At 38.5% G+C, this 26,081-nt stretch overlaps 1 protein-coding gene across 5 annotated transcripts in view; it reads left to right on the top strand.

Moving 5' to 3' along the window:
- Positions 1 to 26,081, top strand: part of CTNND2 (catenin delta 2) — a 640,488-nt gene that overhangs the window by 565,480 nt on the left and 48,927 nt on the right. For all 5 annotated transcript variants that reach the window (XM_066186189.1, XM_066186180.1, XM_066186212.1 and 2 more), the window contains one exon: positions 4,543 to 4,693. In XM_066186189.1, the coding sequence (XP_066042286.1) occupies positions 4,543 to 4,693 (151 nt within the window). The remainder of the gene's footprint in view (positions 1 to 4,542; positions 4,694 to 26,081) is intronic.

Genomic DNA, 26,081 nt, shown 5'->3' with positions numbered 1-26,081 from the left:
GCAGACCTGAAGTCTCTGTAATCTTCCTGGTTCTCTAGTTTGCTGAGTAATTTAGTTTTGCTTTGTCTGCTGCCCTGGTTTAGCTTTTATGTTGTAGTTTATGTCTCAGTAGTTCCACTTAATACTCAGAAACTCAATAGTCTTTGGTCGCAGTGTTGTACTGTATCAATAAATTCTGAAATCTAGTCAAAGCTGAAGTATGTGATGAAATATTCTGCAGATACTTCGGGAACACTGATGTCAATGGCAGGAAAGTGAATCCATTCAAAATGTCAAGTGTATACAATTGTTGCTATTCCTTGCATTTTTGGGGGGGTGGGATTTATTTTGGTAGTTTTTTTCTTTTTCGTTTTATGATGGAAAGTTCTTCGTTGTTCAGGTTGGTCTCCTGTGTTGCTGCTTCATAGGGAAATAAAGAAAACCATATGATACATCAAAAGGAGTTAACTGAATAAATGCTTTTCAAGTGTTCTGAAAAATATAAATGAGTTTTATCTAGAGTAATTACTCTTTTCTTGAGTTTCATCCTAATATAATCTTAAATCCCTAGAGGCTTCTGCAAACGCTGTTCACTTCTGCAAACGGTAACTGACAAACGAAAAAGTAGTTTGCAGGTTTACTCTATTTTTCTACCTAATTACTGTGATGAAAATAGACAGGGAACTACTAATGAAAGTGGACATGGAGCTCTACTATATACCTTCAAAGGGATGTGTAGTAGTTATGCCCCCCCAAATTCCATTATTGGTAAAGTGTATTCATGCACAGACTGTGACTCCTGTGCTTGTCTCTGGTAATTTAGCCTCAAGCTGATGCAACAACGATTCTATTTTATTTTCTAGCTGCTTGTTCCCGCTAAAGTGTTTGCCGTTCCCACAGGAATGCTTTTTGCTTTACGAACTGAACAGCTATTTGATAGTTGGCACTGCCACTGATTTGTGCAAAACAGGATGATTAAGCGTATTAGCAGAGTGGCTCATTTCCTTACTGATAGGCAACAAACCCTTTGTCTCTTTTCTTTCTTATGATGTTTCATCTCTTTGCTTTTATACTTCACTGAGCTCATATTAGCAATTGACCCACGATGTGGAAATGCAGGCACTCCGTGATGGCTTTAGGCAAACGGAAGGATCATCAGTATACACAAGACTGAATCAATTTCTCGATTCTCTGCAAGAATGAAATAGCCTTTTGAGGCATCTCAATTTGAGCTTCCCTGAAACCCTCACAGCGCAGCGTAATTGCTTGCAGAGACTTGTCCTAATTGGCAGCTTAAGGAAAGAGAACCAGACAGTTCATACCACTTTCCACATGGAAAGTTCTCCAGAGGCCGTTGAAACAATTAAAAGCATTTCTCTCTGCCTAAGGTTCATGACTTGAAACAGCAGATGAAATGATAGCAAATCACACATTGAGGAGTCTGTGAACTTTTCCCAAAGTGGATGACATCCTCTGGAAAAAGACAGCTTGGGAGGGAGAGGAGTACACAGGGGAGAGGAGAGGTTTTCTACTTAACTTTTCTGTAGTCCTCCGTCCGTTGTTTTATATATATGTGGGCATATGTGTATCTGTAAAACATTGTATCTGGATCCTTCCCCTGTGGAAGCTTTGGAGCTCTATTTTTTACTGTTGTAATCAAATTAATTGGTTCATTACAGATCCTGAAGGCTTGTGCATTGTTTATTTAGTAAGGAGATTTATATTTTCTCTTTTTTTTTTTTCATACTGAGTTATTTCAGTGTTTCTCCTACAATGTCTCCTACTCTCCATAGGCTTAAAACTAAAACATTCCCTAATTTGTTCCTCCTAAACTTTTGGGTTGGAATGGATGAAAATACTGCATCCCAAGAATTCTGTTGTAAACCTGGCTTTATGAAACAAGTGCTAATGTTTTCTCTTGGTAGGTGAGTAAAAAATCAAAGGAAAACTGTTTGCTGAGGTTTTATAGTGAATATAATATAAATATATCAAAATATAGTGAATTATCTAAAGGATCATTTCTCATTCTCCTTGGTATTGAAGAGACAGATAAGCTTTTTTTCCCTCAACACAAACACCACCACTGGTTCCCCATGTAGCCCATTTTGGATTTGCTACATCAGTGAGGTACTTCTGCAACGAACGACAGCATCTTTCAGAATACTCTCAGCTAGCTTGAACTCTCACCTCAACCATATAGGCTCACTACTTTCTCAAAATATTCTTAGTGCTACCTTGAACTCTCACACTGGCAGTCACTTTGTAATCACAGCAGACACAAGAGATGCTTCTCCTGGGAGAGATGTACAAAATACAGCATTTTTTAAGTGCAAGGAAGTATTGCTCATTTCCCAGCTGCAGGTGAGAATACATCTAACTGGCAGGTAAATACATATTTATTAAACCAGGAAGGTTAGAAATACCCATTTCTTGTTTCCATAGCATCCTTTATATTGAATATCGCATTAAAATCAGGTATAGGAAAGAAACTATGTTTTGGAAAATACTTCCTGTTAATTCATTGATCCTTAAGATCTGTTTTAGTTTTTTTATATGATCATCCTATACACTGGTTCTAGAGAAGAGACTGGAGGAGAGACCATAGAAGAAGATCAATCAAGAGTCCTGCTCTCACTTATCTCCCCTAAGCTGTTTGCTTCGCTGCATGAAATGACAGCACATTTTTATTTTAGACACATTATTGTGCACAGGGATGCTGAGAACGCCTTGTCCAACTTAACTGACTAGAAAACTTATCATAACCATTATCACTTTCATCTACAACAAAGTCCAGCCAAGTGGCTTTTTTTTTTTTTTTCATAGTTATTACAGAGGAGAATTGATTTAAAAATACTCTTTAAATGCCGGTTTCTTTTCCTTTTTCCCAATTTCCCCAGAATTATATCACCTGGAATGAATTTGCACTACAGACATTCCAACACTGTAGTTCTTGTCTGTCTCCATATCTACTGTTTTTATCATAAATATATATTCTGATTTTTGCTATTCAGGGCACGTATCTTATATAAACAGATGCTTTTAAGGCAAGCGCTTACTGTGGTAAGTAGAGGCCATATGCAGGGCTTAAGCAGGGTCTGCTGACAGTGAATGTGCTAACCTTTTTTTTGGTTTTACTCTGCCTGGCTATGGAGTAATGCTATTACAATGTAATTATTCTTTACAGTGGGATGTCTTTATCAAAAGAGAAGGGCCATCTAGATGAGAAAATCCTAAGACTTACCATCCTAGTTTCTGAAATATTTGAAATATTTCAAAAAGCAAAGGCCTTTGAGAACTTGTCTTCGCCTTCCAGGTACAATGACAAGATAAGCATCCATGCCATAGCACTGAAAGGAAAGAGACACTCTGCTTCAATAATTTCCTTTCAACTGTCGGTACAAGAAGCATGAATGTGAACTTCATGAAAATTCCAGAGAAGAGATTGTGAAGTGAAAGGAATGTTTGCCTCTGGATGGCTTGTTTTCATTTGGGCTATGCTGAGGAGACCTGTACGTCTGCAGGTGTCCAAACATCTTAACTTTGGCAGTGCCCATATATTTTAACCCTAGAAGGTCACAGCTGCTGTCCTGTTTACATGCTTTGCAACTGCAGGAGATAACAGCAGAGTGGAAGACAGGCTAGTATAGCTGCTCTTTCACTCCTTCATGTGCTGGGAACCCCAAGCTGTGCAGCTCTGGATGGACCTCCTACTCACAGCACACTGCACAGATCCCTTGTTCACTGGCATTATAGTCTTTAGAGCTCCTAAAGGGTTTCTTAGAAGTAAACAACTCTATTCATCATTTCTGCTGTCAAATAAAAAGGATGTTTACATGAGAACATACTGCTCGCTTTGATAAAAAGACAAGGCCGTGCCAGTGGTGTCATGACCAGCTGTCAGGGGGAGATGCCTTTAGGCTTCTCTGATAGAGTCAGCCACTGGGTTTATCCTGCAGCCAGGCACAGCACAGGCACACACCACCCTCAGGTCAGCTCTGGAGGGAATCGCCAACAGATCAATGTACGGTAGTATTCCAGTTAGGATCACTACAGCTGCCAAAACCAGGCATGTAGTTATTATCCTTAGCTTTCCTTCTGCACAAGTTAACAATCACAAGAGAAATGATAATAGTGTTTTCATGTTTGTAGACTGAGTAATTCTTATGGTAACAACAAAGAATGCTCAGACCTCTTGAACTTGCTTTGTAATACATACTTTGTAAAATAAACGTTGTTGGTTTTGCAGTAAACAAGCATCATTAGATATTGCATTCAAAACGCTGGTGAAAAGTAAGTCATCTGCAGACTTGGGCAGTGAAAATGTCACCAGGGATGCTGGGAGTAAAGTCAATTCATCATTTATTTCTCTGTCACCATAAAAAAAAAAAGAGTGCTGGTTACCAAATCAAATGGATGCCTAGCATCATCAATGCAGTTATTTCCACTCCTTTGAGTTTTGCACCCAAATGCTTCTGTTAGCCCTTACTGTGCTGTAAGCTCAGATGGCTCACTGTGGTGGATTCCTGACTTTGTTGCCACTCTCTGTCCCCTGTGTCTTTGCAGTGGTCAGTGTACATCCGCGCTGCCGTCCGCAAAGAGAAAGGATTGCCAATCCTGGTGGAACTGCTCCGGATAGACAATGACCGGGTGGTATGTGCAGTTGCTACAGCTTTACGAAACATGGCCTTAGATGTCAGAAATAAAGAGTTAATAGGTATGTTCTTTCCAAACAATCTATTTATACTATGGTATTGGGGTTGGTTGTTTGCTTTTTTTTTTTTTCCAGTTCGCAGCAGAATGAGCACAGTGAAAATTTCTTTAATTTTTTCTCTAGTGTGTCATATTCAGATTTTATGTGACAGCTTGCTAGTATATATCAAGGAATTGTTAAATTAATTAAACATCATGCAATGTTTCTTGATCTCTCATGCTGTAATCTCTGTAAGAAAAGCAGTGGCTTTGTTCTGCTTTAGCATTTCATTCTTAGGCTGGCAGTAACACTTGCACCTTCCAGATCAAGGATTTAAACAGAACACCCCCTCCTGATCCTCAGATTACCTATTGCAAGTAACTCTGGAGTCATGAAGTAACAAGTCATAAAAATTTTAAGAATTTACAGGAATTTACTGGGCAGATTAGTAGCTCCAGGAAGAGAACTGGGAGACTCTGGCTTCACAAATACACTGTTAAGGAAAAGGACAATAATTTATGTAAATCATTATTGCCCCTGAATTCTGATTGTATGGTAAGAACACAGCTGGGGGTTTGGACATGTTTTATTTTGTTCAGGCATTTGGTGGGGTTTTTTTAGCTGAAATTCATCCAAACACTGTGGGTCATTGAGCTTTTATTTTCATGTTCTGTCTTTGAAAACTAATCACTTTGTAGATTTTTAACTATTTCAACAATCATAACCCAACTATTTCTACTTCTGTACATTAGGAGCATATTTTCTGTTAATTTTTCCTAACTTGTTTATTTGTTATCATTACAGCATATTTCTTCCCTACTTTTAATTACAGAATTTTATAAATAGATACTACGATCATAATGTTTATTATTTGCATCCAGTGCTATCTTAGGGTTAATGCTTCATTACAGCAGTGCTCTGCAAGTTGTTAAAACAAGGCAGTCACTCCTCTCATATTAGGAGGATTGTCTCATTGTACTAATATTCCCAGATCTGCAAATTTCATTTAGGAATGTAACACTATACATTTAAAATTGAGCTGTCTTAATCTCATGTGCCATTCAAAATACTGGTCAAATTAGGGACAATAAATTTGCACAACCTCAACATTTTAATATTTTATTAAATTCTTAAGTAACACATCATAAAAGCAAAGATAAATATTAAAAATGTGGGAACAGTCTGTTGAATATAATAACATTAATATATTTATTTACATAGACAGCTAATAATAGCTGTACAGTGCTGCTCTGATTTTTGTTATTTGTAGAGTTATTCTGAGAAATTGTACTTCATAATTGCAGTAGTAATTTGCTGCAGCTTAAAAACAGTCCAAACATGCCAATATGACAGGGGAGTTATGATTATAATTCTTGAACCATTTCAGCTGTGATCTTTGTATGTTCGTTTCTTTGGCTTTCATCATTGAACTTCAAAGAAACAGTAATAGTGGTCATTACTGCTCTTGTTCTCCAGTATTTTTTAGCAAACAGGGCCTATCATAGAGCTGATTTTTAAAAATTCTAGACATCAGCAGTGGTCAAGGATTTCAACTCGTAGTCAATCCATTTTTGTGATATTGCACTTCAGTGTATTGTATATGTATTGCAGGATGCCTTGGCTGTTGCTATGCAAAGGAAGCCTCAAAAGGAGCTTGTGCTTTGTCAGGGTAGATTCTTAAGCATCCTTCTGCCTAGGCAAATTCGACATGCTATTTATCTCTTCTCTTTCTGATTTTTTGTTAGTGCGTCAGGTTCTTGTGGTGACACACTGCCTCACAAGCTTGAATTTTCTCCATAAGATAACCTTTTTAAAAGGAGAATTTTCCAACTGTATATATAGTAAAGTTACATAGCTAGAATTGTGTTTGTTGGGGGGTGTTTATTGCCTTTATAAAGCTTTCTTTTCAGTGGTGCTGTCGTTCCATTCCCGGCTGACATTTTTTTACTGAAATGTGCCAGCGAATGATATATTTAATTCTGCTGCTGCCAACAGCCCATAAATCAGTATTGAGGCACCTGGAAAATACATTGGAAAGCTTGCTAAAATCCAGACTCACCTGTACTGAGCCACAAACAAAAAGAAAAAACAAAAAGACCCTTTTTCACAATGGCCAGAAGTTTCATACTAGACTTCATTGAATTGACCAATCTGTTTTGCTTTTCACACAAATCTATCAACTGTGTTGTTATATTGCTGCAGGTTGGTGGTTAAAATTTATCTGAGCCATCCCCATAGCAACATTTTCTTTATTTGTAGTGAGGTCTTCTTCCTGAGTTTCATTTCAGGCATGCTCCATGTCTTTAAAAGGACCTTCTTTTTTTCTCCTTCTTTGTTGCTTTTGCAATGTGCCATGTGTCCCTTGGCCAAGAGAGCAGTCATATTCAACCTTCTCCTTCCCAAAATTCAAACCCATGGTTAATCTCGTCTACTTAGTACTGGAACAGAAAACTGCAACACCCAGTTTTCTCTCCTAGAACACACTGCCCAAGTGCATTTCTGGTCACAGGTTAGACCACATTCATTTTCACTTGACTGCCAGGACCCTTTTCCACAGAAAATAATACAGTCTTTGTTGCTTCCCAAGAGTGCACCCAAGGGAAAGGTTTCTCAGCCTTTTCTCTCTCCCAGCTGAGGGCAAGATCCACTACTGATATTGCCTGTTTTGTTCTTCCTTGTTTCAGTGATCTAGGCTGCACAGCACACCTGTGTCCCTCTGGTACCACAACATTTTTTGGCTTCTATTCATGTGCTCAGCATTTTAGAATGCTTCTTTTCCTTCCTTGAAGCAGGTCCTGTCTCTGCTAAACTTCTCCATGGGTCCATTAGCTTCTCCCCCCAGCCCCGGTAGATGCCACTGAGTTGACAAAAATCACTTTTATTTGCTTTTGACTGTTCACTTAGGCAGAAGAAAATCACTTTTATCCCACAGGTCCTCTAAAAGCTATGTAGATGACCTCTGTGCAGTTATGTCATCTCCATGTTCTTTCCCTCTTCTTCACCTGTCCCTTTCTCTCAGAAAAAAAAGGTGAGGAAGGGAAAGTAGAATAACAAACCCACCCTTCTATTTCCTCAGGCTATACTGGTGCCTTAGTTTGAGGATATGACATTATTCTCTTCCTGCTGGGAATGCAGGTTTTAACTTGAGGATTACCTGCAGACCTCTTGCTTCTGGCAGTGCCAATCAGGCCAGCACCTCATGCCAAAGTTGTCCCACTGTCTTCCTTACAGTGAGTGCACCTACAGACTTCCATTCTCTGAAGCCACATTTTGTTGGAATGGTATCAGAAATTGCTAACTTTAATGTAGTTTTTTTTTCTTTAATTAGACAAAACTTGGATCAGCTGGATGGAGCAGAAAAGCTTGAGAGTAAACCGGTCTCCTGTAAACAGCATCTTTGCAGGATGAATTGTTTCCTTGCAGTCTGCCCCTGCAACCTTCAGTGACTTTCTGGTTCATACACCTTCCACACAGTCCTCTGGACTTTTAGGGAATTTTCTGTGCATTACCTGAGCCAGCCCTGTAGACTTGTGTCCTTAGGAGTCTCCCAGCCAGCACTGTTGCAGCAGCCTCCCTTCTTGCTATTCCCTCTACCCACTCTGCATGTGAAAAGGCATTCCAAATCAGGATTCCCCTTTCAGTCCTGGGAAACCAGCCAGCTTCATCTTTCTTTTATCTGAAAGACAGACAGCCTTTTCTTCTCTGCTGCCATCCATGATCTCTTTAACTAAAGAGATTTTGCATTGTACAGTTAATTGAAAATGATGTGACTTGGTATTCTACCTAAACAAGCAGGTACAGACTATCCCTGTCTGAAATTTTTAAAGTATGACTACCCCCAAAATTTGCATTTTCCTTGTTCTTGTGTATGCACAGCATTTACCTTTTATTTTAATTGGCAATTACTGTGGCATTTTTAAGTGCAATATGTGGTCTTTCAAGCAAGTTAAGCTGATTTTTCAAGCTGCCCCAGATGAGGAATTTGTCACTATTTAGGTACTGCAGAATATGTACAATATAGGATTTGCCCTCTTAAAGGAAAATTTGGAATTTGTATTAGTACTGTTCAGTGGTAAGTCCACAGGGTACAGGCTTTGGAGAGAAAGCAGAGCTGCAGGTAAAATGTATAAAACTTCAATGCACAGTTTTGTGCTTCAAGTCTTTCTGTCACTTTCATTTTACCCTGACAGTCGTTTCTAATGCCATTCTCAGTCAGTGTTGATTAAGAGGAATATTTTACTAGTAATTGAAAAGTACCATTCTTTGTCTTGGCCTCTCGGTCTGCATTTTTGCAGTTAAATAAAAGATTTTTTCTTTTTTTAGAGATTGGTAGTATCCTAATCACTCACCCTTGGAAAAAAGGGGGACAGTTCCACCTGAAGGTTTTTGTTGACTTCTTGTACTGTGTAGAAAACAAGTCCTTGCATATATCTGTGCCCTTAAAATGTTTAGAGAATCCAGGTGTCTATTCAGGGCTCTAGGTTCCATGAAGTTTGATGGGATAAGCTGAAGCGCTGTAATAATTAAAACATCCTTGTTGTGACTATCAGATAAGTAAAGTTAATGATACGATTTCTTCCGCCTTCACAAGGTTTTGAATTAGGTCTTGAAACAGGGTCTGTAGCAGGGGTCATTTTTAAATAATTGTTCCTGAGTTGAGGACTATGTGTCAGTACTGAATTATCCTCTTTCACTGTTCGTCTGTTGGTAATGCAGTTATACATACAACATTCAACAACAGCACATGAATTAAATTATTACTTAATGGGTGCTGGAAACTGCTTACTCTTGCTAGGTGTCTAAGATAAGATACTTGTAATGGAGGCCCTTAGAGGTGACTGAGAGACTCACAGAAAGTGACTTCTTTTGTCTAAAATGTGATAAAATGAAAGTTACCCTATATTACCATATCACCATTGTTCAGTGATGAAAAACATCTAAGAAGTGTGTAAATTGTCAGTGTATGTCTTGTGATCTCATAGCAATATAAGTCAGTTTGGGTGCCTGGTGTTAGTTTCAAAGTTTTATTGCTAAACTTGAGAAAGTTTGACTGAATAATATATCAGGACTTCACAACTCTAATTAATTGTTAGATTTGCAGAATAATTCATGTTGGAAGGAATCTCACAAGGTCACCTTGTCCAGCTTTGCACTCAGAGAAAGGTCAGGTATGTTATTTCAAAGTGTGATATCAACGTTTGGAAAGATTGCTTTTCAGCTGTGAGGCTGAAAATGCATCAGAATCAAGTATTTGCATTCTCAGAGCAGAACATGGCTCTTCTGGTGTATAAACAGCTACATGGGGTCCTCCTACCTTAAAACACGGTCATATTTTGTTTCAGAATTAGTAATAAATCCAAGTGAAAAGAGTTCCCAGTTTTGTAGTTACAAGAACAACAGCTAAGTCCTAGTAATGTACTTTGATAGGGAATATGGGGATGTGTTGAGAGATGATTAAATCAAATATGCAGCTTTCATCCCACTTCAGTGCCTACATGCAGCTTTCTCTTATTTTTAGATGTGAACATTTCTGAATTTCTCACACATGCATCTGCTGACAGTGAGAGACACTGAATTTTTTTATTGAGTTTTTAATTGACATATAAAGTATCTTAGTCACTAGAATGTTAAATTGACATAAATTCACAATGCAGAAGATGCCAGAAGCACTAATCAGACATTTGTTCAGAAGAAGGTGAAGACATAATATATCCTGCAATTCGTTTAATTTGTGTCAGTTTTTATTGCACTTCATTTTTTGTGTTTGATAGTTGAACTGTGCCAAACAATAAACAGATACCTGAATGAGAACAGGCTGTCATCAAGAGGTTGAGGAAGCTGATTTACAAAATTAAACATATTGGTATGCATTAATAACTGGTGTTCCTTACTCTGTATCAATGAAGAGAAAGATGCTAGTTAAGGCAGTAAAGGGGTAGTTAAATTATGATGTTTTATATTATCTGTATGGCAACATCTGGACTCCCTGGTTTCTAGTGTTGTGTAAGTTAGCTGAGAATTTAACCTGATAAATATTTAAATGTTAAGTACTTTTTCCATTGCAGTGTAAAAGCTTTGTGTCAAGGAGATGTTGACTTTCCATGTGCCTTAGACACTTGCATATTGATTTTTGCTATGTGTTTCCTCAAATATATTTCTGAGAAGCAGACCTGGTTGTTACAGAGGTTAGAGTAGGTTTTCAACCTCAGTCATTTCTTATTAAATAACACTCTCACATGAAGAGATTTAGGAGGAAAACCAGCACTGGTAAAACTGAATTCTTATTTTTAGTAACAAAGTCAAGATCAAGCACTTTCAAAATTGGATTAACTCTTCTGCGTCTGAACTTTCCCGTTGCCTAAGTACACCTGTCTGGATTTGGAGGGATTTTTCTTTTCCGTGAACCACCTGAAATAAATGGTATTTCAAGTAGTCAGCTGGGCTTCTGAACAATAGAGAGAAAATGGCACCTCTAGGTGTTCATCCCACTTATCTCTATCACATGAAGTGTTTGATCTTACAGTCCTGATGGTCCTTACAGTCTTAATGGGTCCTGTGTGAAAACCTAGAGAAGGAGCCAGAGACTCAGTGGCCAACTTTTGTGTGACCGAAGATAAGGAAGTAGTATATTATCCCATCAGAAGTTGTTCTGGTAATACAGACTGAGCACCATCCTGGTCCCCTTTAATAAGGTCAGTAGGCTCAGCAAGGGCAATTAGTGAAAAGGCACTACAATTTTTCATTGTCACCCAAAACAGCAGAAATAACTGCATGCAGGTTCAAGTCTAGGATAATGAGGGATACTACTTGCACAGGTCTGTTTTTCCTTGTAATGCCAAATCAAAGAATCGTTTCATCTCTGTCATAGTAAGGTCAAGATGCTTCACAGATTGTAATCACAACCCAGCCATAGGTCAGCTATTCCTTCTAGTAGAATAAACTGTGGGGAAATGCCTGTAAAATGCCTGTATTTCTATTTTAACTGCTGTAATCAAGAGAAGCATCTTCAGTATTGCACCATGACACCGTCTCTAGATGATGATGGTCATGTTAAATGATGCCATATAGTGCTTTAAGGTTTATAAACCTTGAAGTCCTTATTATAGGTTTTATCATTTTGTATTGACATTCAGTATTACTTAAGATTGAATTCTGAGTGCAAGTCATAAAAGTTGCAAAATCTGGTAGAGTTGGCCCAGGAAAGCCTAGATTAACTGTGACTGCCAAGAACACCACCACCTCAAAAAGCAGCTGAGGGATGTGCCGTTTCACTTCACTGATACACATTTCACACATAAGAAAGTGCCCTGACCTGCACCTTACCTTTTGTTTGAGATAAACAATTCCTGTTTATTTCTGTTCTCCTGCACAAGGTAGCAAGAAATTAAACTGTAACTGTATCTGCTTTTCTCACTCAGAAGACTGACATTTCAAACAATTTAATATTAATTTTCATCTCTGTTTCTCAGTATGTTCGTGCTGAGAAGTGCCACTTACCTTTTGAAAATTCGGAGTTCTGATCTAAAAAATGCATATAATTTAGTCATATATTCTATAAAATATACAAAGGTAGAAATGCAAATTTCAGAAACTGCCAAAGTAATTTTAAAAACACTTTTAAATCCATGAGAATGGAAAAGCAGTTTTGAAAATCCAAGTTTTTTGACAGCCTTGCAGTAACAGATAAGTGTATCAAAACATGTTTCCAGCCTATTCTGTATCAACTTCAATTGATGAAACAGCAAGCTAGTTTTATTCTCTGTAAGATTCAAAGTAGTGTTTTCCCCTGAAATACATATCACCTTAAGTGATTTTTAAATGATTAGAATGACATATATGGCATTTTTTACTAAAAGCACTTTCCTTTGAAGAAACTCAAATTCCCATTCATGACACATCGGTGCAAGAGAGTAGAACATGGCAGGTGAATTAGCATTTGATAAAGGAAAGTAATGTCGTTTTCTTCTCACATGTGAAGACCCTGAGAATGGGTGAGGGGCGCTGTAGTTTCGGAAGATGTATCTCAGAAATGGAAAAAATTTAAACCAGTAGGAAAAAAAAGGATGAATTTGTATTGAGTAAATTTAAACTACCTCTAGATGGCTTTCAGTCATATTAACAGTAATTTTCTCTGTGCATCTACGTCCTTGCACTCTCTGAGTTAGTGCAGTTGTTCCTGCAAAATCTCATTTAATCCTAGTTCCTGAGTTAGATGTTGACAGGTGAAGTGGGAAGTACACAATGTCCCTCTTGTGTGGCTTTTAAGAGATACTTCCACTTCTATTTTAGTGTCCCCAAAGTTGTTTTCTTCATGTTTTAGAGTGCTCAAAAAAGGGAAAAAGTTAAGGATAAAACCCAAACACCATTCACAAAGGTGACACTGGTAGAAAATTCTAATTGTGGGGACCTAAGCTATGTCCTTGCACAGGAGGACTAATTGTAGGCTAACACAGAAGTAAAATACCTGCAAATATGCTGCACATATGTTTGTCATCATCTATTAGATTAAAAAATGCACCATAGAATGTCTCACTTTCACCGGCTAAAAATGTGACTGTCGGGGTTTGGTATTCCTTAATTTAGTGCTCCCACTAAAGTGAAAAACCACAAGCTGCTTCCCTGTCTCCATCCCCTCCAGTGAGAGACAAATGGCAGACATACCACGCTGAGATAAAAACAATTTACTGGAAACCACAATGAGATAAGAAGACAGTAACAGCAACAAAGTTGATAACAAAAAGATACAAAATTGATACAAAAAGAGGATGTCTTACAGGCAGAAATTGCTCTCCAACCAGGACAGTGAGCAAAACTGTGGACAGACTGTGCATGTCCATGCTTTTTCCCTCAAGCCCCAGACAGTGATAGTATCTAATAGCACCATATCTTGGCCACACCCACACAGCTTCAGGCTCTGCCCCATCACAGCTACTGAGAAAGATTGACTCTGTCCTTGACTGATACTAGGACAACAGCAAAGGTAGAAGATAGCAGAGAGTTAGCGTTCAAAGAATGCAGGATTAACAAAGACTCTGGATGTCTGGGTTCTCACAACCGGCATTTTCACTAAATCTCAGTGCAGTTAAATTGAATTTAATTTTTCTTTCTATTCCTGACCGTTAGGTGCTTACACAGTATTCCTGGTTCTTATCACTTGCCCATTATCGGCAGAAGGTGATGGTATTTCAATGTTGGGTTATATGCACTCTGTGCCAAAATACTACATGTGTTGGTTTAGTCTCTGATGAATATAAAAAAGATAGTCAGTCTTTTACTGACATACTTGTTGGTTTCTGCATGCCATCTTCAGAGGCTTCTGTTTCCTTACAGTATAATTTGTCTTCATTAAGTACTTCAGTGTAGGATTTTTTCGCTTGTAAGAACCAAGTCATACCCTGGTTGTTTCCATCATTTATTATGGGTTTTAGTGTTAAAGGCCCTTGTTTCAGATAACACTAGTAAAAGTTGAAATATCCTCTTAATTGCAGAAAGCAGAATAATGGTCTTTTGCTGCAGCCTTTGCAAAAGAATGCTGATGCTTTCTGATGAATATTGTACCTTTATGTGCCTCTCAAAAGGCACTGTCTGTGACTGGCTGGAAGCACTGTCACTGTGTCTTAGGTTTCTGGTCATTTATAGGCTCTTATTTTTTTTTTATTGGTTAAATAAGTCTCAGAAAAAAATCCACTTCCACCCCTCCTTAACAGGCAGTATTTTAAAAAATCAAAATCTGCTGTTTCATGCTTGTAACTGATGGGATTGAACAGCAGCAGTTTTGTAATACACAGTTAAAAAATATTAAAAGAGTAACAAATTCTCATCATCTGAGATAAGTGAGGCAATAATCAATTTGCTGAGGGGCCTTATTATCATAATTCCATAAGGTAAGACTGTGATTCTGCTTCTTAGTATCTCGATGGGCTCAATTAAACAAAAGTAAAGAAATGTAGTTTTCTTCCCAAGGAAAGCCTAGAGAACCCTTAGAGTCAGCTTCAAAGTCCTATTGATCTCTCCATGGCATCTCTATAAAATTACTTGAAATCTGGTATTACTGATACAATCTTCAGTGTTATTATGTTTTTCATTTTCCTTTTGCTTCCTCTTGTGGCTGTGTTATGCAAGAGGTTGTGTGAACATGAAAACGATTCAATGACTACCCCCTAGAGTTAGAAATTTTATATATGTATAATGTATGATATCTTATAATGAGAGATTGGACTTCAGGAATTGACCTAAGAAAGCATTAAGATGCACTAATGCTTAAATCCATGCTTTTGGAAGAGATACGTAATATGAGTAGTGCAGTTTGAAAGACCAGGTTAAGACTAAAGAAAACAGCATGCTGTTAGCATTCATAATTGAAGGCCTTTATTTTTTAAAAAGGAACTAGATAATTAAATATTTTAGATACAATCACTCCAGTATTCCAGAATGAGTACTTCAAGCAACATTATTAGAAAAACACCTTTAAAGAGATAGTTTTTGAGAATTTTCTTTAGATTGTCGAGCCCTACCTTACAAAAAGAAATGGAAATAAAACCTATCTTGTTGCTGATGGTTTATAAACCTTGACCAATGGCCAGGGAAGTTATCAACAATGAAATTCAAAATTACTCGACTTTGTGGTCTCAGCTGTTAAGTAATTGCTAACAGTCTGGGATACATACACTATGAAATTCCTTTGGTCACTAGATTATATTGTGCCAGTTTACTTTCTTTTAGTCCATGTAAGCCTAGAAAATGAAGTTAACCAGGTAACTTTAGAAAATACACTTAAAAAATAAATTAACTTTTTCAGACTGTAGGGAAGGCTTCAGTCTGCAAGTGCAATAAAGACAGCATTTGGTATTACTGGATCAATTTGGCTTGGGAGGGGCCTCCAGAGGTCGAGCTGATCCAGTTAACATAAGGTTGCTTAGGATTTAATCCAGCTGATGCAGTGGAGATCCTTCAACCTCCCTGGGCAACCTGTTCTGTTGTTAGACCACCACCACAGCAAAATTAGTCTTCATTTTATCAGTTGGGATTTCCTGTGTTCCAGCATGTCTTTTGCTTCTTTTTCTTAGATTGTGGAACTCTTAAGATAATCCTGGCCCCATCTTCTCCACACCATTCCATTAGGTGGTTGTAAACAATAGCAAGATCTCTCCATAACCTTCTTTTAAGGCCCAGAGGATGCAGTTCTTGTCTGCCATGTGTTCCAGTCCCCCAGCTGTCTTTATGGTGCTCCACTGAAATTGTTCCAGTATTTTGCAATGCCTTTTTGTACTGGACAGAAAAATGCAGCATGTGACACTCTAGGTGTAGTGTAGATGCAGAATTGTTTGAGTGAGAGGAAGAAGGGTATCTTCTTGGGTTGGCTGGACTCCGTGTAATAAAGCCCAGGATGTCATTGGCCTTCTGCCCAATAAGGGCACATTCTGGACTCATGCTCAGCTTCTCTACCAGCACTTCTAGGTTTCAGAGTTTTTTTAAAAAGCTTGCTTTATAACCACTTGACACCCATCTGTGTGCTGGTACAGGGGCTTATTTAATCTTGAGTGCTTTAATCTTTTAATCTTTTTGTTGAACTTTGAGTTTGCTGTGCAGCTGTCCATCTGAACAGCAGTCCTGTCCTCCAGTGTATTGACTACTCCTCCTAATATCACACTGTCCAGTCTTTCTTTCTGTCCTGTCCTTCAGGCTGTTAATGAAGATGTGAAACAGTCTTGCCCTCAGTACCACCACTTGTGGTGGTGGGCACCTCTAAGTAACCATCTGCCAGTTGGATTTCATACTGGCAGTGAAGCCCTTTTGTCCAGCCAGTTTTCTGCCCACCATAACATCTCCTTACCTAGTTAAAATCTCAGTAAGGACACTTTATGGAGTAAGGGTAAACTGGCATGTTTGTTATTTCAAGCAGTGTAGAGAACACTCTTTAATTCCTAAATTAGAAGTGGATAAACATAATTTAAAAGTCTTTAACCTCAGTGACATCCTTGCAGATATTTAAGTTACTTCAGGACAAAGTCCATCAAATTTTAAACCACAGTTTCAGTGTGATTGTGTGTAAGCTTCAGGGAATAACCATCTTATTATGGAATCAGGGCCATAATAGGATAATTGTAACTAAATTCACATAAACACAGAGGTTTGCTTGATTTACCGGAGGGAATTGTAATAGTAGCTCAATTTGTTGAATTTTTGGTAAGGCACTGTACTTGCAGATTTTAAAAGGGAAATACTGTGGAATGTCATAGAATATCTTGAGTTAGAAGAGACCTGCAAGGATCATCAAGTCCAGCTCCTGGCCCTGGGCAGGATGATTCACATGGGTCACACCGTGTGCCTGAGAACATTGTCCAAATGCTTCTTGAACTCAATCAGGATGGGGTGGTGACCACTTCCTGGGGAGCCGGTTCCAGTGCCCAGCCACCTTCTGAAGAGCCTTTTCCTGACATTTAACTTTGTCTTTAGAGTTGATTACTTTCAAATCAGTGGAAATAAATGTAATTTCTCTAGTGTTCAACAGTGATGCCTATTATTGAACTAATCACATGCAGACTAATAGATTCTGATCTGATACATAATTCAGTTGTAAAGCAATCATATGAATTTTAAATTATTTCAGACACATGGAAAAAATGGTTGTAAGAAATGTAATCAGAACACTCTTATGTACAAAGGCATTTTTATTCTGTCCTTTAAAATAACTTACTTCAGATACACCTCTGACTATCATCTGCAAAAGTATCCACATATTAAATTGATGTAGAGTGTCTTTACCCTAATCTTAATTTATATTAATATATACACACTACAACACTATATATGTGTGTGGTAGTGTGTGTTTATATGTATTTAGGTAAGTTTTATTCCAGCCTTTAACTTGCACCAAAGAAGAAGAGAAGCTGTGCTAAGGAGTACACGTCCAAATAGAAAATTATTCCCTTCATGTTAAACACAGATTGTATTATGGCATACAGCTGCAACAAATAGAAAAAAATCTTGTTGCTGTCAGCTTAATCATCTCATGGGAGCTAGAAAGAATTTTGCCATCAAGTTCCTGAGAGGCAGGATTCAGCTCAGAGTAACAAAGCAGCATTATTAAGATAGAGTGAGTAGGCTGCATAAGTAGTAATCACCACACAATGTCAAACAATGCTAAGGTCTACTTTAAATCAATTAATTAAATAGGAGAGTAAAGTGAAAGTACAAGTGATTCTTACCATGTTAATAACATGTGGGTAAAATTCTTAGGTGCCTGATGGTAAATTAAGAACTGAATTTCTGTTTTCAGTCATGACATAGGCATTAAATGGACTGTTTTAAATGACTAATAGTTTATTATGAAAACCAGAGTTGGATGCCAATTATTTCACTTTGATCCTTTGAAAATGTAGTACTTACCCCATTAAGCATATGTAATAGAAATAAATTCATATTAAATATATTATATAATACAGTTCATTTTTTAATAGTGGAATTTCTATTTTCACTCTGAAAATTATAGGTTCTCAGCTGATTGAGTTAGCATATTTAGGAAACTACAGTTCCCTAACCTAACACATCGTAATTCACCAAGAGGCAGTCAGTGACACAATATCCTCCTGCTTCTGGGCTCTATCCAGCCGCTCATTAGCGCGTCACATCTACATTGAATCAGCGCTCCCTGAATAATCTGTCTAAATGAGCTGGGGGGGGCAAAAAGATTACTGTTTCCTTTTACAGACACATTTCGTTAAACACAACAAACTTAAATGAGTCAGGTGAGCAGCTGAGAGGTGAAAGACTCTGACTTGCCCCAGTAGTGCTTATGAGGCTCAAAATGATAAATTTTCATGCTTGCATACTAGAAGTCTGCCCACAGCCTGAAAGTCACCATGAATCCTATTTTAGTATTACTGCACTGCTGTAAACTGTTGCTTTACTAAAAACCCTCCCTCCTCCTTCTTCCCTCCTTCCCTCCCTTCCAAAGCAAAACAGAACAACCAGTATTGGGAATTCCTTCATGTCTTACTGGAAAATTAGAATAGCAAAACAGATAAGCTATGTTCCTTGGACAGACAAAAGCAGGGTCCTTTGGAATATAATGGTGTCAGATAGGATGGCAAGCTGCAATGTATAATTTCTCTATATTGGTATTAAATCTTCAGCAGCTAAAGGTGTGATCCTCTGCTGTACAATTCTGTACCACAATGTCTAAATCAAGCCCCAAAGAAAAGGCCATGTCTCCTTCTCTCTTGTGAGCCACTAACAATCTGAAATACCAAGTACATCACAAGCAAAGCCTTTGAGACAGGGGGTTCTGAGGATGGATTTTTGTGCATTATCCACTGTAGTTAAATCCATTCTTGTGCCTTGGGATTGAATATGTATATGCCTTATACTGAAAAGCTCAGCTTCTTCCTAGGGAGACTGAAATTCATCTCGTTCAGTTGTAGCCCTGTTCAAGCATCTTTCATTCACTAGGACTTTTCTGATAAGCTGTGCTCAGCTTACAGAAACTTCAAAGCTGAGGCAAAGTTATTAAAAGAGAGAGAAAAGAACTACACTTCTAGTTCAATCTTCAAACAATACAAAAATCGATTAAGAGTCAGAGATTAACTTCATTGTAACCCTTCCCACATTCTCATGAAAATTAAATGTTGTCTCTTTCCTTCCCCATTTTATTCTAAAATCTACTTAAAACTTAAGAGATCAGTAACTATTAGCCTGTCCATGTTAATAATAAGCTACATTTTGGAGCCCTGTGGCTAGAGATTAGTTGTAGAGTTGCTACCAAAGTAAACAAAGTAAGAGAAGGAAATTATTTACAAAGCAAATACTAAAAAACCTCATCTTGAAGGTGGAAGAGTTCATTGCCTTCAGTCCTTCCTGAAAAGAAAAAAACCATTAAGTCTTGGGTGACTTCTTGAGTTGTCCATAGCCTTATCTTGCCTTGATTTCTGTAACTGTGAATGAATAATCACATGTGGCTTTGTCATTGTGAGAGACAAGTAGTGTGCAGAAAATGGCTAGACATCACCCACTAAAAGAAATTCTAAAAAGCACATTGTTATTACAAAATTGATGGAAGTACTTTCAGAAGCAGTGTATTACTTTGAGAGTTAGGATGGCATGGGCTTTTTTAACCAGTCCTGAGACACAGCCTAGGTTAGATTGCAGTGAGAACCCAGGAGAAAGCATCCAAGGTGAGCTGTTCATACACTAATCTTCCTGGAAAGAGCAGTTCTTTTGAGTATTGGCCCATCAGTGTGTGCATAGCTCTTGCAGGATAGGTGAGTCAGAGCAGGCACTTGGCTGTCTGGCCATGGCAGCAGCTGACCCAGGAGCCAAGTCACCTGAAGACTGTGAACAAAGAGAAAGAATATTCCCTGGATTATGAAGAGGAGTGGAGGAAGATAAGACATCTCAGCTTTCTGCTTCACCTGATTCTGAAAGAAAGGGAGCAGACGACAATGAGCAAGGAAAGGATGGTGGTCAAATATACTCAAGGAATTGTGCAATTAGAAAACATAAGGAAAATATTCAGAGACCTGGACCTGGGGACTCCTACTGTGAGTCAGCCATTTTTCATCTAGGTTTTTCCTTGGATCTCTTTTTTCTCCCTTTCTTCCAAATACCAGGAAGTTCAGTGATTCATTCCTTTTGCAAGATCACATTATCTTCCAACAAGTATTGCACTCATTCACAAGTTAAAAGGGTACTTCATCTAAGGAGTATATTTACAGGGCCCCAAACCACAGAGACTTCAAACAAAGGTCTCAAGCTATTATGATCCTGAAGAAGATGCAGAGTATTACCAAAAGCAGCTATTGTATTTTGACTGTAGGAGTTTTGAAAGTAAGCTCTGTGTGCAGATTCCTGCCAGCCATCATTCTGAGCCCACTAAATCAATTAATTTGCAGAATCAGCTGAAATTCCCCAGTTATTCTATAGGGAAACCAACTGGTGTTGAATCAGTTGATAGGCCTGTCGGTAAAAGTGCTGTGAGCCAATCCATCAAGTTACAGCTCCACCTCCTACTCCTTCAAAATACGGCATACACAACCTCAGTCAATTGATAGTCCTGTCCTGTCTCTCCCAGCATGTCGCAAGCCTCCACTTTCTGAAGTTTACTCTGTGCCTGACCCTCCTCCATCTCAGAATAAGCCAGCAGTTTTCAGATCCTCTAGAGAGGACATGCTGCGGTTCACTTTTTATCCTTAGAAAAGCTTCCCTGACAAAGGCCTTGTTAAAGGAACTAGCAGATTCAGAAAACACTCACTCCTTCTTACAACTGCTTTACAATAAAACCTTACCTAGAGCTGCAACACCCTTTGAGCACAAGTTTAGAAGTCCTAAACCCAAACACAATCTCTTGACAAATGGAGTTCAACATAATTCACAGTCACCATCAGAATCTCACAGTTCTCACCAACCAGTTTTAAAAGTACACAGCTTATTGCAGCTTCCCAAATTTGACAGTGAAATGGATACAATCCCTTCAGTGAACAATTTCAACAATCCTAAGTATAAACCTGATAATATTAATGCTGTTCCTAAAGCCATTCCTATAAGCCCTTCAGCACTCAAGGACGAGAAGGAAGATCACAGACACGCTGTTGCAGCGAGAGCACGATGTGCATTTAACAGCTATGGTGGTGTATTCAGCTCCATGGGAACTGGAGTTTGTACTTTTATAACACAGGGTATATTCCAGATGGACTAGAGCAAGAAATCTGTTTCAAAGTCTGCAGAAATCACACTTCCACTTTTGTCAAAGAGAAAAATAAAATGCTTCTTAGCCCCTCAGTAATGTCAAGCCTTATGGATCTGCATTCCTGAAATCAGTGGAACTGTGCCTGATATACTGTGACCTCAAAACCTGTCAGAACAAGTCCCTTCCTGGGGATACAGACTATCTCATTCAAGGAAACTGTTTCTCAGTCCTAACTGACCATTTATAAATATGAAGTCAGCTCAGTGAATAGAAAATTGGGAAACTGAGATGGACTTCACATATAGGGTGAACCACTCTATTTCAAGGCCAATAAGAGCAATTTGCAAGCATAAATTCAGAAGCAATAAAATCTACCATATGAACGAGTTCTTTCTTCCCACTTTGGACACTTGCAATTTTCTTTGTTCCAGTTATTTAAGTAGATCATATGAAGACCTCATCCTAAACATGCAATGGGGCCATTTGTCCAGGGACTGCTTTTTCTGCCATCTTTTGGTGACCTGCAGTCTCCAGAAGCAACCTCCTCTGCCATGGATGTTGTGCATGAAGACATTGAGGAAGAATGGTGTCACTGCAGTACATTACCATAAAGAGCACAGCATTGTTCCTTGTTTGCAGGTTGAAGGGGTATAGTTAGAGTAGCTGAATATATAATTAAAGTTGAGATGGCAGTCAGTTCAGTCTGTCTTCCTAGCTGCTCTTGTTACTTTCATTTGGACTAATTCTGTTTGGTCTTTCCTGAAGTCTGCCATTCAAACTAGGTGTGGTATTTCTCCATAAGCTCTGCACAGAGGAACATATCATCTGTATGTGCTGCCAGGAATAGTTGTTAATATACTCCTGAATGGCTGTCTTTGTCACAGCAACCCATCTTGTAACACACACCTATCTTTTATCTCTGGCTTCCTGATCCTTTCCTCCAGAATTGCTATTCAGTAAATTGTTCTTCATTCTGTATTTCTGCAGATAATCATCTCCTGCTTCTGTAATAATATTGTCCATTTGACTGTAATGAATTCCATCTTCCAAAATCAAGATAACTGAAATCTAAACCAGTCCTCAGACATTTTTCAGCCTTTGTCCTTGTCTCTCTCACCATCCATTCAACTGACTGTGACACAGGATGGATATAAACCCAGGATAGAAGATTGTCTACATAAATTAATTAATACATTTTCTACAGAATTCTTTTGATAAATGCTTATATTTCAGTGATGAGCCATTAGTACCTGTTCTGAGTAGCACCATCCAAGCATTTTTTCATCCTGTTTGCATCAGTTCCATCTTGCATATTTATTGACAGAACAGGAATGGAAACTATTTTCTCTTCTGTATTAGTTAATCTTTCCTCTTGCATATTCTTGCTGCCTTCATATCCCAGAATATATTCATATCAAAAGTAATGCAGTCCATTGTGGTCTTTATGTAGTGAAAATTGTGGTTAAAATTTGTACTGAGAGAAGAGACTAAACAAATGTGCACTCATGAAGACACATATTCATCATATTTAAATATTTCTTCCATTATGAATAGTAATGTTTTTGACAGGAAAGAAGCAGAGGGACTATATGTGCCATTTAGTGTATTACGTCAACAATGTGAGATACATTACATGTATTTTTTTAATAGTTTTCTATTGATCTGCAGTTGTCTCATTATGGTTTTGCATTGCATTGGTTTTGCATTTGTTTTGGGCAGAGAGGTTATGTTAGACAAACTTCTTAATTCCTTTCCAACCTCAGTTATTCTGGTTCTACATGTAATTTTTTAATTTACTTGATATTAATAAAAGCATTTTTTCATGTGTGTCTAAATAAAGTCAAATACTTCTTTTAATTAAAAGGACAGCATTATCAGACTCAGTCTCTGAAAAGAGGAATAATTCCAGGACAAAAAGAATTTTAACATAAATGACAGATTTATCTACTTTAATTTGCTTTCAGAAGAGGATTTTGTAGCTCAAAAGTGGACCAGGTTCCAAGATATTCTTCAGTATATTTACTTTTAATGTTTGAAATAAATATGTACAAAGGATATATTTCAGACATTTTCAAAGATAAGAATATGTGTATAATAAATCTGGAAGCTTAGAGCTACCCGATAGTATAATTGGTAAGAGAGTGCCTTATATTAATGATCTTGAAAGAATCTTTTTGGTATGGTTTGTCTGCTATAAATTTGATACAATATGACTGCAAATGTGTTTTGTATTGCTGTTTATATTAGAGAAGGAGCTCATGTTTAAATGAATGTGTCACTGCACAATATTGCTGTTAACTGTGTCTTACTCAAAAGCTGATATGCCAATGCTAACTTTCTCCTTCCCTTGTGTTTTTTCACAACAGTTTCATCTATCTGAGTGGATTTTTTGGGAGTAACACTATGATATTTAATATCCATTTAGTTTAATGGTACCATTTAAATGGAATATTTAGCGTAATTGTTAAAGGGAAGACCACTGCCACTTGCTAGTGCATTGCATCATATTTGATTCATAGGCAAAAATTTTAATTGGGTGTTTCTGCTAAATCGAGCTGGGAACCAGCTTGAGCTGCAGGAAAAGCAGGGCTAACAGAGTAAAATCTTTAATTTTCTCACATAGTGAAGACTAATGTTTGCTTGAGACAGTGATAAATGAAGCCATACTTCATTGCTCCTGCTCAGCTTTATGAGAGCAAGATCATGCCAAAAAACTGGTTTCTTTTTTGACAGTTTATGAACATTTTTGTCAGCTTATTTTCTAGTTTTACTGGCTTACTTGATCTTGGGTTTTGTTATAGGTTCAGCAGGTGTGTTTGTCCTGTTGGGGTCAAGGATTAGAGTTTGGGATTGGAGTAGGAGGTGGGGGAGAGGTATGGGCTAGGAGACAGGCTTAGGGTTAGTGGTCAGAGTTAGTGTAAAGGCTTAACAAGCATGGTCTGACACCCAAAGCCCACTTAAAGCCGCAAAATCAACCCTTCCTTGCTGGCCCAGCTCTGTCACAGCCTTTGTGTAAGCTTCACGTGCCAGCCTCCAAGTCCTGGCCATTCAAGTGCTGAGGCATGAGGACCCCCAGGGATCCAGCTGAATTATTCTGTCCTCCTGGACCTGTGCCCATCTCTCCCCTCCCAGGCACAGGCACTGGAGAGCTGGGATCAGAAGAGGGGCTGAATGTGCAGGAGGGCTTAAGCTTTGAGAATCTGTGTAGGGCTAGGGCTAGGAGCTTGAGCCTGCCTTTTGGGGAAAGGGATTAGCCTTTAAATTGACAGAAATGTCTTGGTTCAGGGTTTGGAGTTTCAAGAAGAATTTTTAGTAAGCAGTTGGGGTGTAGATTGGAGGTGGGAATCACAGCGAGTGTAGGATTAGGGTTAGGGACAGTAGATTAGGGCTGCCATCAGGACGAGGATGTGGGGTAGGGATAAGATAAAGGGTTTCAGGTTTGGTTTTTGACCTTTGCAATAGAGCTTGGAGTTAGGGTTTAGTGAAGGGCGCTGGGGTTGGGTTTAGAGGTCAGGTTACATGGGCCTTGTGTTAGTGCCCAGAGTTGGGTAAGCACTTAAACAGTGTGGTCTTGCATTTGCTGTACCCACTACATTGCCATCACTTTCATTGTCAAGACAAATCTAGAAAAGTCCTGGAGTCAGCAGCATGCTCCAGCAGCAATGTGGGCCAACGGCTTCCTGGGCTATGAGGAGTGTTCGCAGCAGGTCAGTGAAGGTGATCATGCCCCTCTATGCAGCACTGGTGAGGCCACACATGGAGCAGCAAGTCCAGTTCTGGGGCTCACCGGTACAGGAGATACACAGTCATACTGGAGAAAGTTCAGTAAAGGGCCCTGAGACTAACTATGGGCCTGGAGCATCTCTCCTATGGGGAGAGGCTCAGGGAGCAGGGACTGTTCAGTCTAGAAAAGAGGAGGCTCAGTGAGACCTTATACATTGTTTAAATGCCTGATGGGCAGGTGTAAAGAGGACAGAGCCACATTTCTCTTGGTGATGCCCAGTGTCAGGACAACAGTTCATGTGCACGAATTGTAGTGCAGGAAAGTCCATCTGAGTATAAGAGAACACTGAGCTGAACTACTTTGAGCAGAGGGTTTAAACTAAGTTATCTTTAAAGAATCCTGACAACCTCAACTCTTCTGTGATTTATAAGGAAATTCTTTGCAAAATTTTTATTTGATTTTTACTAGAAGTATCAAGGTCCACAATCAAGCATGACTATGCTAGGGGCCTCATTCATTCATGGTTGCATATTGGTTTTACACACTTAACCCTTTGGGACATAAAAACAGAGATGGGCTAATCTTTCTGACACAGGGAGCTTAGTCATTTAAATAATCAGTGAGTGGCCCTGCTGTTTTATGGCTGTTCTTGCATTTTATTCAAGGTACAGGCTGTAACCTTTCCTTCTGAGAAATTCTCTGCAACCTTAAGAAAGATAAAAATGCTCCTAGTCCAGATTTACAGATTTTTCAGCATAAGCTCTGTGTACAGAAAGAATGTGCCATAGTGGTGTTCAGAGTTCACCTGCTGTTTGGTGGATCTAATGTGCAATCTGAGAAAAATAAATTGTCTCATTACTTACTCCTCTCAGGAGAAAAGTTACAGGATCTCTTAGATTGTGTGCTACTCAGGGTGCTTTTAAAGTGATATGTTTTATACATTATTTGGATTTCATAACTCAGGATTATTTTAGCAAATCATCAGTGCTAATTTTAATTAGAAG

The sequence above is a fragment of the Chamaea fasciata genome, unplaced genomic scaffold (genome assembly GCF_029207755.1).
Source record: "Chamaea fasciata isolate MVZ Bird 193981 ecotype frontalis unplaced genomic scaffold, bChaFas1.0.hap1 SCAF_1, whole genome shotgun sequence".
NCBI lineage: Eukaryota > Metazoa > Chordata > Aves > Passeriformes > Sylviidae > Chamaea > Chamaea fasciata.
The sequence above is the reverse complement of the archived record's forward strand: the minus strand, read 5'-3'. Positions and strand labels throughout refer to the sequence as shown.